At 51.9% G+C, this 12,582-nt stretch overlaps 2 protein-coding genes across 2 annotated transcripts in view; both read left to right on the top strand.

Moving 5' to 3' along the window:
* NLE1 (notchless homolog 1) overlaps nucleotides 1–7,375 on the top strand; it is an 8,052-nt gene extending 677 nt beyond the window's left edge. The window contains exons 2-11 of the mRNA XM_035889612.1: nucleotides 18–216; nucleotides 502–578; nucleotides 1,952–2,049; nucleotides 3,557–3,749; nucleotides 4,218–4,353; nucleotides 4,740–4,786; nucleotides 4,940–5,142; nucleotides 6,094–6,253; nucleotides 6,291–6,361; nucleotides 6,839–7,375. Coding sequence (XP_035745505.1) covers nucleotides 18–216; nucleotides 502–578; nucleotides 1,952–2,049; nucleotides 3,557–3,749; nucleotides 4,218–4,353; nucleotides 4,740–4,786; nucleotides 4,940–5,142; nucleotides 6,094–6,253; nucleotides 6,291–6,361; nucleotides 6,839–6,851 — 1,197 coding nt within the window. The 3' untranslated portion in view covers nucleotides 6,852–7,375. The remainder of the gene's footprint in view (nucleotides 1–17; nucleotides 217–501; nucleotides 579–1,951; nucleotides 2,050–3,556; nucleotides 3,750–4,217; nucleotides 4,354–4,739; nucleotides 4,787–4,939; nucleotides 5,143–6,093; nucleotides 6,254–6,290; nucleotides 6,362–6,838) is intronic.
* Nucleotides 7,376–11,940: 4,565 nt separating this feature from the next.
* Nucleotides 11,941–12,582, top strand: part of ULK2 (unc-51 like autophagy activating kinase 2) — a 41,892-nt gene continuing 41,250 nt past the window's right edge. The window contains exon 1 of the mRNA XM_035889611.1: nucleotides 11,941–12,057. Within this exon, the coding sequence (XP_035745504.1) occupies nucleotides 11,941–12,057 (117 nt within the window). The remainder of the gene's footprint in view (nucleotides 12,058–12,582) is intronic.

Raw genomic sequence — 12,582 nt, 5'->3', positions numbered from 1 at the left:
TGGTGTCGGTGGAGAAGCCCCGGGCGGGGCAGACGGTGGAGACAGAGAAGGTCCTGGACATCATCTCCCAGCCGCAGGCGGTGTTCAGGGTGCGGGCGGTGACCCGCTGCACCAGCTCCCTGGAGGGACACACCGAGGCCGTCATCTCTGTGGCCTTCAGCCCTACGGGAAAGTACGAGGGTCTGGCTGCGGGAGGGGGGCTCAGCGGGAGGCGGGGTATGGGGGTGTCCCGGGAGGGCAGCTCCTGCTCCCCCTCCCTCAGGGACCCCCTGCCTGCACAGGGAGACAAACAGAGCTCTGCCGGAGCCGCACAGGCTGGGGCCGTGGCTCAGGGAGGGAGCAGCTCTCCTTCACTAATGAAGCAGAGGAGGAGGGTCTGGGCGGGAAGAACATGGAGGGTTCCCTCGCCTCCAGTCCTGCTGTGGAATGGCTGCATGCTGGGACACCGGTGACAGATGGTCACGGCTCTCCACTCATGCCCGCTCTTGCTCTCCTTGCCAGGTCACCGGCACTGGGTGCTCAGCATCGCCTGGTCGCCCGACGGCAAGAAACTGGCCTCAGGCTGCAAGAACAGCCAGGTACACATTGGCTCCATGCTCCCTCGGTGCGGGGCCAGGTGCCCCGACAGCCGCGCAGGGGGGGGTCTGTGGGAGCGCAGAGACCCTCAACAGCCCTGTTCTGAAGTGAAATGAAAGCTGGTAAAGGGGCTGTGGGGGATTAGGGGCAAAGACTTGTTCTTTCTGGGACGTGAAGGGTGTATATAGTTGTTCTGAGCAGGGTTCCTGTTCCCCAGAGGAGCTTTGCATGTGGATGTGTCGCGGTAGTTGCAGGTAGCATCTCTGAATTCTGCTGGGCAGTGCTCTGGCTTTGTTGCCTTGGTGGACCTTTTGCCACTGAGCCCTGCTGTCTTGTGGCAGACGCTTTTCCATCAGCGCAGGAAAGAGTCCGGGCTTTGGACGTGGTCCTTGGCAGACGGCTCCATCACGAGGGAGGTGTCTGGAGCGAGAAGGGGTATCGCCTGGCTAAGCCAGGGCTGCTGTTTGCATGACCCGGCCGTACAGCGGCAGTCTGTTCCGCAGCACTCCCGCGCAGACACAGCCAAATTCCCTCTTACAGGAATGCAAAGAGGGTCCCGGCTGTGGGGCAAGATGTGCGCACTTAAGGTGCACGCAGAAATGCTTGGGGAAGCAGGAGCGCTCATGGGCGATTAAAAGCAAGTCAGTAACTCGCTGAGCTGCAGAGGGGTAGTCGCTCACTCTGACCTTCGAACACTCTGAGAGCAACGAGAGCGGCCATGGAGCTGCCGGGTGCTGCTGTCCCGCACTTGGTTTCCGAGTGGTCGCTCCATCAGGCCGCTGTGATACCAACCCCAACGATACGGGCCAGGCCGGGGTGGCTCTGCCCTGGTTTGGTGCTGTTCTGGCTTTAGTCTAACCCAGGGAGCTGCTTGTCCTCTGTTTCCCTGTTTCTCCCAGGTTCTGAAGTAGGAGATGACTAATGCCTTGGCTCTTCAGATGAACATTTATGTAGAGAGAGAAAAAACAAGAGAAAACCAGCATGTGTCCCACCCACAGAATCCGATAATAAGTAGCGTTTAGTGTGCTCTGGCTTTCCTCGTGCTCTGCAAACATTCACTAACTCCCTGGCACAGAATGTCAAAGGCTCAGGCTGGCTTTTTGGGGACCTGGATCGGTTTTATGTTGAGGCAGATATTTTTGTAGCAGCGGCATTTTAGGCAGAGAGGAGGGCGATCAGGTCTCGTTCTTTGAGATGCCAGCTGATTGCTGCAGGGATCTGGAAAGGCATCCAGCCCTCCTGCCCCCCTCCCTTTCTGCTCCCTGCCAATGCAACCCCAAGGACGCTTCTCCTTTCTAAACGGAGCCTGAATGTCCCTGGGATTCACATGATGTGTGTGGCCTGACGTGACCCTCTTGCTTCCTCTCTTGGACAGATATTTCTCTGGGACCCAGCCACCGGCAATCAGATCGGCCGGGTGCTCACTGGCCACTCCAAATGGATCACGTGTCTGTGCTGGGAACCGCTCCACATGTAAGTGAAGAGCCAGCCCAGCCCTGCCCTTCCCCTTTACTCATATGGAAAAGAGCAGCCTGACCCGAAGGGCACTGCTCCTCTTTGCCTTTCTCCCGTTATGGTGCGCAGAGGGGGGTACATGCGGGAGAACAGCTCCCAGGGTGGGCCGGGAAAAATGCATCTAGCTCGGAGCCCGGAGTCCCAGCTGCTGCTCGCAGTCCCCGTAAGGGTGCTGGGGAAGTCACCGCCGGGCTGTGCCTCTGTTTTCCTCTGTGTGAAAGGGGAATGAAAAACTTGGCTATGAAAAACACTTAATGTTTTTGTGGTGCTGGACAAATATTTGATACGCCTCTCCCCAGCGTGCTGAGCTGGGAGCAGGAAAGCCTGCCCGCGTGGTACCCGAGCTCAGGCTCTGCAGAGCGCTCCCTTTCTGCTCTCCTGCATCCCCGTTGCCTCTGTCATCCGGTTTATTTATCATGAGGGCTTATTAACTGTGCAGCCCCCTTATCCCTTCAGTAAGCTCCAGCTGGGAAAGATGGGTGGAAAAGGGACAGTTGTGGCCAATAATCTAAGACATGTTAGAAATAAATAAATAAATAGAAAAAAACAGGGCACCTTCAGAGCAGAGCCCTGCAAATTGAATTTGCCAGTAGGAAACTCCAGCTATTTGCAAACAATTAACTGGGTTAGCAAAAACTGATTATAAAGGAGGATGAGGAAATGGAGAGGAGGGAGTTGACCCTGCCAGGACTCCGCTTCTCTGTCTCCAGCCAGCTGCACTACCCACTCGGTTCCTGCGCAACAGAAGAGGTCCGTGCTCTTCCTCACTGCTGTGGGTGCCAGGGACTGCTTTCTTTGACGTTAAAATGGTGTTGAGTGATAAAGATGTGCAAAGGACAGAGGGCTGCGGTTCCCCTGTCCTTGCTGGGTTGTGGCCAGCTGCTTCCATATGTATTGATTTGCCGGGTGGATGGACGTTGCTGCTTTCGGTCCTGCCAGCGCAGCAGTGCTCTGTCCGCAGGCCGGCACGTTTCCTGCCGGAGGTGAAGCGTGGCATAGGCAGGGGAGCATTCAACACGTTCCCATTGCTGCCGCTCTGTGCTGGCTGTGTAAGGCAGTGTGATCCCCTTACCCGGGGTTGTCCCCAGGCCGGTGCCCGGGGAAGGTGCCAGTTTGTGGTCCCCTCGTTAGCCAGTGGGTTAAAGCTGCCTCCTGTGAAAACAAGGTCATTGCCAAAGGCTCAGGTGCCCGGTTTACCCTGGATTGATTCCTCCAGTGTGCAGCCCATGAGTCGGTTTGGAGGGAAGCATCTGTCTGCCTCTCCCCTTCCATGTGGATCTTGTTCTCTGTAGGTCAGTGCTCTGCCCCTGCCCAGCCTCTCTCTGAACTTAAGCCAAAAGAGGTAGTTTTATTTTATTTTTGTTTATTGACTTCTGGACTCTTGAATCCTCCGGGGCTGACGGGGAGAGCTTGGTGGAGGAGCTGCGTATGCTGTGCAAATGGATTTGATCTTCTTCTTGCCCAGAAACCCGGAGTGCCGCTACCTGGCAAGTGCCTCCAAGGATGGCAGCATCCGCATCTGGGACACACTGATGGGCAGGTGTGACAAAATCCTCACGAGCCACACGCAGTCGGTGACGTGTGTGAAGTGGGGGGGCGATGGCTTGCTCTACTCCTCCTCCCAGGACAGGACCATCAAAGTCTGGAGGAGCCAGGACGTAAGTGAGGCAGGCAGCCCTGGGGCTGCTGGTGAAGGGGCTGGACGTGCTGTGTTGTAGCTTTGTCTGCTCTTCCTGGCACAGCTTGTGCCCTGGAAAATGGAGGTCCAGAGTGGGTGCTGTATCTCTTGACCTGTCAGAGCCTGTTGCTTGACACCATTTGGAAGGGGTAGCCGTTGTGCAATGTTTTCATCCCTAAAGCGTAAGATGGGGCTAAAAGCTGGAAACATCCCTGGAGCAACCTGTGCTGGTGGGTTCCTTGCAAGGCCCTGCAGGACACTGGTTCCTGAAGCTCAACAGTGTTGTTTGTTCCCTGCTAAGCCTGGCTACATCCTGCCTGCAGCTTGGGCAAGAGGGTTTGGAAAGTTTAGGGTTGGTCCTCACAGCCCAATGGGTCTGGTGGGTCCTGTGCAGTCTGGCTCTGTCTTGCCCATCCCTCTCAAAGTGGGTGGTTTTTTTTTTTTTCAGGGGGTCCTCTGCCGCACCTTGCAGGGCCATGCTCACTGGGTGAACACCATGGCCCTTAGCACCGACTATGTTCTCCGCACCGGTGCCTTTGAACCTGCTGAAGCCACCATCAACCCACAGGATGTAAACGGCTCCTGTAAGTGCAGCACGTGTGTTGTAGGTGGAGGGAGGCGGCGGAGGGAGGCTAGCAAGGAGACCTGATGTCTCTTCTCAATGCTGTCATCAGCCAAAGCAATCTTGAGAGCTAGGACCAGGCCCTGTGCCAGTGTCGGTCATGCTGGCAGCCGTGATCTTCCTTGCCCCATGAACAGGGTCGAGCGGTCTGGGGGATGGGAAAGCCACTCTGTTTTCAAGGGCTTTTGCTCCCAGGATTGCCCTTGGCAAAGAGGGAGTGGGTGAGCAGTTACAAATGCATCTGCTTGGCCCACGGAGCCAGGATTAGAATTGCCATCACAGGGTTATAAAGTTGCCTTTCACCTAAGGATTGCAAATCTCTATTTCCTTCCCCTTTCCCTCTTTCAGTGGTTGAACTGAAGCAAAAGGCACAGCAGAGGTATGACCAAGTCAGGGTAAGTCCCTTTTGTCCCTACTGTCATTTCTAATGCTATTACTGGTGGAAGCAGTAAACACGCACAGCTGGCTGTTGACCGCAACACTGGTGTGCTTCCGAGCTCTCCACACCTGGCTTGTACAGGACTTGGGCTCTTCCATCCCTTTCTCAGGGTCAGGAACCAGAAAGGCTCGTCTCAGGGTCAGATGATTTCACGCTGTTTCTTTGGAGACCAGCAGAAGACAAGAAGCCACTGGAGAGAATGACAGGCCACCAGGCATTGATTAACCAAGTCCTCTTCTCACCAGACACCCGGATAATAGCCAGTGCTTCCTTTGACAAGTCCATAAAGCTCTGGGATGGTAGGACAGGAAAGTGAGTTGGTTTGTTCTGTTACAGAGGTGGTGCTTGTATGGGGTCTGCCTGAAATGCGCAGGGTACATGGAGATGGGCCCCGATGTCACTGCCAGCAGCTCCCTGGTGGGTTCAGCATCTCTGTAGCCTGAGCTCATGCAAAGTAATTTTGCTGCATCTGTCTCTCTCTGGTGTTGGGATGTCCCTTGTCCGACTGTTCTTTTGTTACAAGGTCTCTGCTTGGCCGGGTGTGTGCAACCCCACTGTCACCCAGCCACAGCGCTACCTGGCGCCCGTGTGGCACCTGCTGCAGGGTTCATTCTCCAGGCCTGGCGCAGCTGTGGTGGGATGGGATGTTCCACTTGGCTGATCTCCTGAAGACGTGTGCTTTGCACACTGTAGACTGACCCAGTTTAAACGGTTCCTGTGCCAGAGAACAGCTTGTTCTGGACAATGCAAATTCTTGTAGTTACGAGTGGTGCTGTTGGCGTTTGTGTGCTCCTGTAGTCCAGCTTTAAACCTTCAGCTAGAGTGTTGGTGAGCCCTCTGGGGCAGCAGTCCTTCCCTATAAATCAGTCTTTATACTGATGATCTTGGGTTTCCTGTCGGTAATTTTAACAGTCCTTCTAAATCCAGGCTGCTCAGACAGAGAGAGGAATGACACATCTGTACAGTAAGGCTGTAATGTTGCCTGCTGGATAAGGGTTTCTTGGCAGAGGAGCTGAGATGAAGAGCTGTCCTCCAGAAGGCTCTGAGCCCATCTAGGAGGGTTTTTAGACAGACCGAACCACCTATGGATTCCATGTAGCAATTGACTGCCTTGCATGTGTTGGCATGGGGTGTGCTGGGCATCCCATGACTGTTTGCTTGATGATAGGTGGGGAAGAAACATGAAGGTTGGGCAAGGGCAGGTTTGGAACAAACCGAGCTGCCTGCTCCTCTAACAGCTTCTCCATGCCTCTTTTGCCCCAGGTACCTGACGTCACTGAGAGGGCACGTCTCAGCTGTGTATCAGATTGCCTGGTCAGCTGACAGCCGCTTGCTGGTGAGCGGGAGCAGTGACAGCACACTGAAGGTCTGGGATGCCAAGGTGAAGAAACTGGCCATCGATCTTCCTGGCCATGCAGACGAGGTGAGGTGTCTGGTGGAGCTGAGGTGTTTGAGAGAGGGTGTATGCAACGGATTGGAGCCCAGATGGACAGAGGGTAGCGAGCGGAGGGAAGGATAAGTGTTTGCGGATGTAAGTAACCTGTCCATAGAGGTTGTCACAGCTACTCCATGTGTCCTTCAGAGCTGCAGTCGAGACCTGCACAGTCAGGACATGATCTCTGCTTGCAGAGAGCACAGTGCTGGGCCAAATTCCAGTCTGGAGACCTGACCTCCCTCGGGGCAGGAACCACTGCTGTCCCCTGGGAGATGACTAGAAAGCAGAGTCCCTCCAACTGAGTCAAATTTCACCACTGACTGCTCAGATGTTTTGGCTCCTGGAGAGGAGAAGCAGTTGCACCAGTCGGTCAGACCCTTCCTTTCTCACCTTCCTCCATTTCCCAGTTATGCAGACAGACAAATTCCTGTGAGCTGGTTGCCATTTGACCACAGCTGATGAAGGAACCCGGTCCTGAGGTCCTTGCTGTGCTGTTCTTGTGTGGTACCTGCTGGGCCATGTGGCAGCGCTGGTGCTGGACCACAGGGACACAGCAGCTCTTTCTGTTTGCAGATGGCGTCGATAGGAGCAGTGGCACGAAGCCGCCAGTCCCATCCTAAGCTGGCCTGCCCTGGGCACAGTCTGCCTAGAAGATCTGCGAGGCGACGGATGACAGGCTGACCCGAGCACGACTCCCTGGTCCTCTTGGCTGCTCTCCCTCATGGACTCGTTCCTTATATTTATTTAAGGAAATTTTAATTCCAGTTCTTATTAAGAACTGTTATTTGCAGGCTGATTTCCTCTGAACATTACAAGAGGGATATCTCATCTGCCTCCATCTCAACTGGCTTTTTATTGAAATTTCAGCCTTAGAGTAGCCTGCCCCTTTGAAGAGGCAAGCGAAGGGTGGGGACAGCTCGTGCCCTTCCCTGCCGTGTGAAGAATCCTGCAGGGAAGAGGCTTTTAGTGGGAACAGAAAGAGTTGTCCTTGTGTGACCTTCAGAGAGGGAGAGAGGAAGGGGAAAATTCAGCACATCGGTACATTGCAGAATTGTGCTCGGCTGCACGCCTGGGACAAAGATCTGCTGAGAATAAGGTCTCAGGGCTTCTTGTTATTCCAGTAAGGTTTTGCCTTTCCACTCAGCCCATTTCCCTGTGGGCTGTGCTAACGTTATGTGTTAGTGATCTTCTGCATCCACAGCAGGTAACTCATTCACTCATCCACTCAGCGTGCAACAGGCACAGACTTCAAACAACTGGTAGAGCTGTGCTGAGTTTTCAGGTCTCAGTAGCTCTTGGAAATGGGGAAATGAGGCACTTGTGCCTCTGAACAGGGGGAGAGAGTGCCCATTTCCCATCCTCTGTCAGCTCAGAGGAAGGAAGGAAGGGGTGGGGAAGGGGAAGAACGGAGCAGGCATTTTGGGTGGTGTTTGTCTCTTGCCCTGGATACGTGCTGTCGGCAGGGCTGAGACTGTTGCACTAAATGGCAAAACTTCCACTGCAGAGTTGGCTCCTTCTGGAATTTCTCCAGTGCATTTACTTGCCCAGTGGGTGAGAGGGATTCACACCGAGTAACATATTTGTAAGCTTGCTTATGAGCCTTTTTTAAAGTCAGTTCAGGTTTCCAACAGTCATGAGGCAAATGGATCTGGATTTAGTGTTTGTTTCCAGAATGATTACAAAACTGTGAAATCAAGATGTGATTAATAAGGAATAGTGATTATATTGTCAGATTTAGTAGCAGCAAGCTAGTGTGAAGGCCAAAACATTCTCCATAGCCCTCATATGCACTTGGTACTCAGTGATTACTACAACTCGGAACTGGCGTTTGGGTCTCAGATGCTTCCCAGCTGCTGAAGATGCATTTTAGGACTTTATTCCTGTTGGAGGGGATGGTGCAGTAATGGCCATTTGCTTGTCTGCAAGTGTTCAGGTGAGCAAAGGACTGGAACAAAGGGTTAAATCTTTAAAACGACTGAGAACAAATTGCAGTTCCTGTCCTTAGTATCTCTCTCTGCCATCCAAATCCGTAGGCTCCATCTTCATGGGATCTTTTGGGAAGAACTCAATATCCTGTACCTGCTCTTTCATTAATGTGCTTCTTCCAGCTGGTTCTTGCTGATGGTGAAGGCCACGTTGTGCCCATCTGCATAAACAAAACCTTTTGTAATTCACTAAGGTAAATGTGGTGGGACAGGGTGATTTAAAACTGTAGCTGATAATTCTGCCTCTCCAGACTTCTGTGCCCTTGGGAAGGAGAGGAGCACATGTGCAGCTGACAGATCTCTGGTAACAGCCAAGAAGCCCACCCATTTTGCAAGTTTTTTGGGCTGCCAGTGCTAAAGGAAACCATCCACCCTTGGGAGTTCAGCTCTGTCTCTGTCCCCGGGTTTGACTTGCTGAAAGCAGCAGCTTCTGCAGCTCCTGGTATTATGGCTCCTTCCAAGGGAAGAGTCATTGTTCTCTGCTTCCTCGCCCAAAGTGCTGTATGGGGTCCCTGTGCCCCATTAATCCACGCTGTGTTTTGTGTTAGAAGTGAGGATGTATCAGAGCCAAGGGAAGTGATCCTGCCTGCAGGGACTGGCTTGGCCATGCCTGTGTGTATGTGCACCTAAAGACCACTTCCTCGTCCACTGATTTCCAAAGCAAAGCAATCACTGTGCCTTCTGGCCGTGCTCCTAACCTAGGCTAGCTCCTGCCGCCCATTCAGACTCTGCTTCTGTGATATTCAGCACTGAACAGAGCCTGATTAAAAGCCCACCTTCCTAATGCTGGAGCAGAAAGCTTTTCCAAAGCAAAGTGAGACCTTGAAGAAAGAAAGGGCCTTGCAACTCAGTTTACACCAAAAGAAGCTACCTCAGCCTTAATCTTTCTGTGACCTGATAGCGGGTAGATTTTGAACCATGCTATGTGATGGGTTTGCACGGGTACCAAATCGTATTTTCCTCTCTAAGCAGCTGCTACTATTTTTATCATTCATACAGTACCAGCCTTCATGCATACTAAGTGCTGGCCATGTTCCAGCTGTATTCCTAAGCAATCCCATAACACTCCCAGTTTGATTTGAATGCAGCATTTCCCGGGCCTCGCTCTGCAGTCTCCTGCATGCTCTTGTGCTGAGGAAGAGCTGCTGCCCTTTGCTTTGGGACTGGCTCCTTTTTGGCAGCAGGCAAAGTGAACATGCAACCTCCCTCACTCTCCTGGTGATGGTGATGTGAGCTTTAATTAGCTAATTTTTAGAATTGCAGCTGCAGATTTGGGTCGATGGTGTTACTAATGGGGAAGACACTACTTTTTGTTAAAGGACAAATCTAGAAGGTAGGCTGGAGTGTGCTGGTTGCTTTTCCGGGAACCGCATCGCTAACCTTACAAGAAACCTACTGAAACTCGTGAATTTTTACAATGCAATGTGATGGGAATCTCAGTATCCGCTGCTGTTTCAATCCAGTTTCACCCAAGTTACTCATTCAAGTGTACCACACAGGTATGCCTACCACAAGGGAATTATTTTTCACTGGTAATACAAGAATAATTTTAAGTGTATCTGGAAACTGTCCTGCGGAGCCCTCTGACACTTTCTCCTTTAAAACCTGTGATAGCTCAGCTGATGCCACCGTTAATTTTGTTACAAATCCCTAATGGAAGGACCGTGATGATAAGGACTGGGAAACATGCCAGTCCTCCGAGAAAGGTTTACCTGGCTCATACACTCGAGTGCACCCTCAGCAAGTTTGCAGATGACACCAAGCTGGGTGTACTCAGACAAGCAACCTGGAACGTGCTAATTCCTTCCCAGGTCTGTTGCTCCTGTTATCATGAGTCCTGGCTCACATCTGAGGGACTAATTTGGCTGAACCAATGTAGTGCAGCTGGGAGAGAGCCACAAATCCATCTCCAGTGCTGTTTTTCTGTGTTTTCTTCACTCTGACCCTGCAAATTGGTGGTCCTTGCTGGGCTGCAGGTTGCTGGTGGTCTCTACCAGTGGGCTGCAGCTCTTGCACAGTACGATGCTAAAAATAAATAAACTCAGCACATGGCACTCTGTGATTTTGAAGGATCGCTGTTGGTCAGTTAGACATGGTACTAGTGCTCGTTGCCCAGCTCTGCGTTTTGAGTGCACTGAGTATTTTGTTGTCATGCTGCGTGGCTGGTCAGAGCAGAGCAGTGCATCCCTCCCAGTGCTGCAGGACTGCTGCTGCCTGTGAGTACTAAATTGCAAGTTTCTGCCGGTATTCCTTGGGCAGGAGGAGCAGCAGGAGCGCTGCGGAGTTATCCTGCATCGCTCTCCCAGCATCTCTAGTAACGGGGCTCACTTTGGGAAAGGTGAGCAAACACAGTCCACTTTGTCTCAGACCTCTTTCAGTAGAGAAAGCAAGTGATGGTGCTGCTTGTAAAATAGATTTATTGTAGTCCACCAGTACTGGAAATATCAACACCTAGAAACTCTCCTAGAGACTAAACAAGGACCCAGCTCAAACGAGTGACCTGCATGCAAATCCCGCAGCCCTTCGTCGAGCTGTTTTTCAGACCTCAGCCCTTCAGATCCCGTTCAAATCCCAGTGCAAGGGCAGCATGTTTAGTTATTCTGTTCAAACCTCCCTGCCACTCCTGGCTGTTTTGTCCTTGCTGTGCTGAAACAAACCTGCTCGAGGGCTCCAGCCCCATTACGAGGACAAAAGGACATCAGAAGTACTGCTACTGAAGGGAAATGTGTCTCGTTTTGAAGTATAATGCAGAATGGGTGGCTTTGAAATTCCTGAATTGGCTTGCTCCCTTCAAAAGGGGTCTTTCTGGATTTTTTTTTTTTTTTTTAGCTTCCCTAAAATGCAGCTTGTGACATTGACTTTGGGATGAGGATACATGCTGATGCTGGGAGGATTAATGCGGAATGTGAGAATCAGCGGATGACAATAAACAGCCAATTCTCAGGGAAATTATTTTCTGAAATGGAATATTTAACACATTGACACTTGTGGGCTTTTTCCTGTTTTTAAAGGGGCACTGTGAACGCATACTAGAAAGTGTCTGTGTTACTACCAACACCTTAATTTATGATTAACTTGGAATAGTTTTACATCTCATTTATTCCTTCCATGGGGGTGTTCTGAGCTGCTGAAATTACTTGATCAGCTTCGCTTTCTCTGTTTTGTTTGTTAGTTTAGTGCCATGAACAGATTTGGGATGGGAGCTCAGAAGTTCAGAAAATAAAGGGGGGGATTCAATCTTGGAGGGTTTTAAAACCCTTTGGTTCTCCTTGGCACAAAACAGATGTCTTAGGATTCCTCTGATGTCTCCATAATGTCTAGAGCTTAAAATGTCCATCATAAAGCCATCAATATTCCTGTAAGAATCTCTTGCTGAATGTTTTTTCAATCGAAATGCGTTGTCTTTGGAGAAGACTAGCAGAGGAGGTTTTGACGTGGCCCACAGCTCCAGTAGTGCTTGGTTTTGAATGCCAGTAAGCAGAGGGAGGTAAGTAAAGAATGAGAGGACCAACAGTATAAATCTCTGCCTAGTCTCTTATTTTGATCCCACAGCACTGACCCTGTATCAGCTACTTGGGGTCAGAGCCCTGCCCTGCGTGATCCCAATGTGCACTTTGTGTCAACTGTACCTTCCAAGGAGGGTGAATCCCTGCTGCTGTGGCATCAGAATGTTGAGGGGGTCCAGGGCAGATGGGGATATCGGGGAGGCCTGAAACAGCTCCAGGATGCAGAGATGGCTTGATGGAGAACGTGGACAGAGAGGAAGGGGAAGAGAGCAGTGAGGAATGGATAGCAGAGGAAAGGAACGTAATTATGTAGATCTGGAGGTGAAGGTCAAAGGCTCCATGTGACTGCTGCGTGGTGGCTGGTGTTGGGTTTGGGTTTTTTTAATGTTTGTACGTGTTGTTGTAAACAGCCCCAGGCTGATCTAGAAGTGCTGGGGGGCAGAGGCTGTAAATTAAAGAGGTTGTTCTTACAAAGAGAGCGAGCAGCTTGGAGGCATTCTGCATGCTTGTTCTTCCATTGTTTCTCCATTCATTTAAGTTCCTTGTATTAGGTCTGACGTAGAGTCTCGCTTTCTAATGGAGCAGGGGCGGCGCTGGGCGAGCCGTATGGAATACCTGTCCTGCTGCTGCTGCGTGACTGCCCCGGCCCTCACCCCGCCCTGCGCTGTGCCGAGGGCAGGGGGTTGCGGGGCACCTCCGGCCCTCACGCCCCTCTCCTCAGCTTTGTCCTTGCTGGCTGGTGGGCCTCAGGCGGCCGAGAAAGCGGCTGAAGTGAAATACGGCGAGTGTTAACGGCGATAGCCGGCGGGGGGAGGAGGGGGGCGCT

The sequence above is a fragment of the Egretta garzetta genome, unplaced genomic scaffold (assembly GCF_000687185.1).
Source record: "Egretta garzetta isolate BGI_Z169 unplaced genomic scaffold, ASM68718v1 scaffold112, whole genome shotgun sequence".
In the NCBI taxonomy this organism is placed as follows: Eukaryota; Metazoa; Chordata; class Aves; order Pelecaniformes; family Ardeidae; genus Egretta; species Egretta garzetta.
This window is presented reverse-complemented; position numbering and strand designations above follow the sequence as displayed.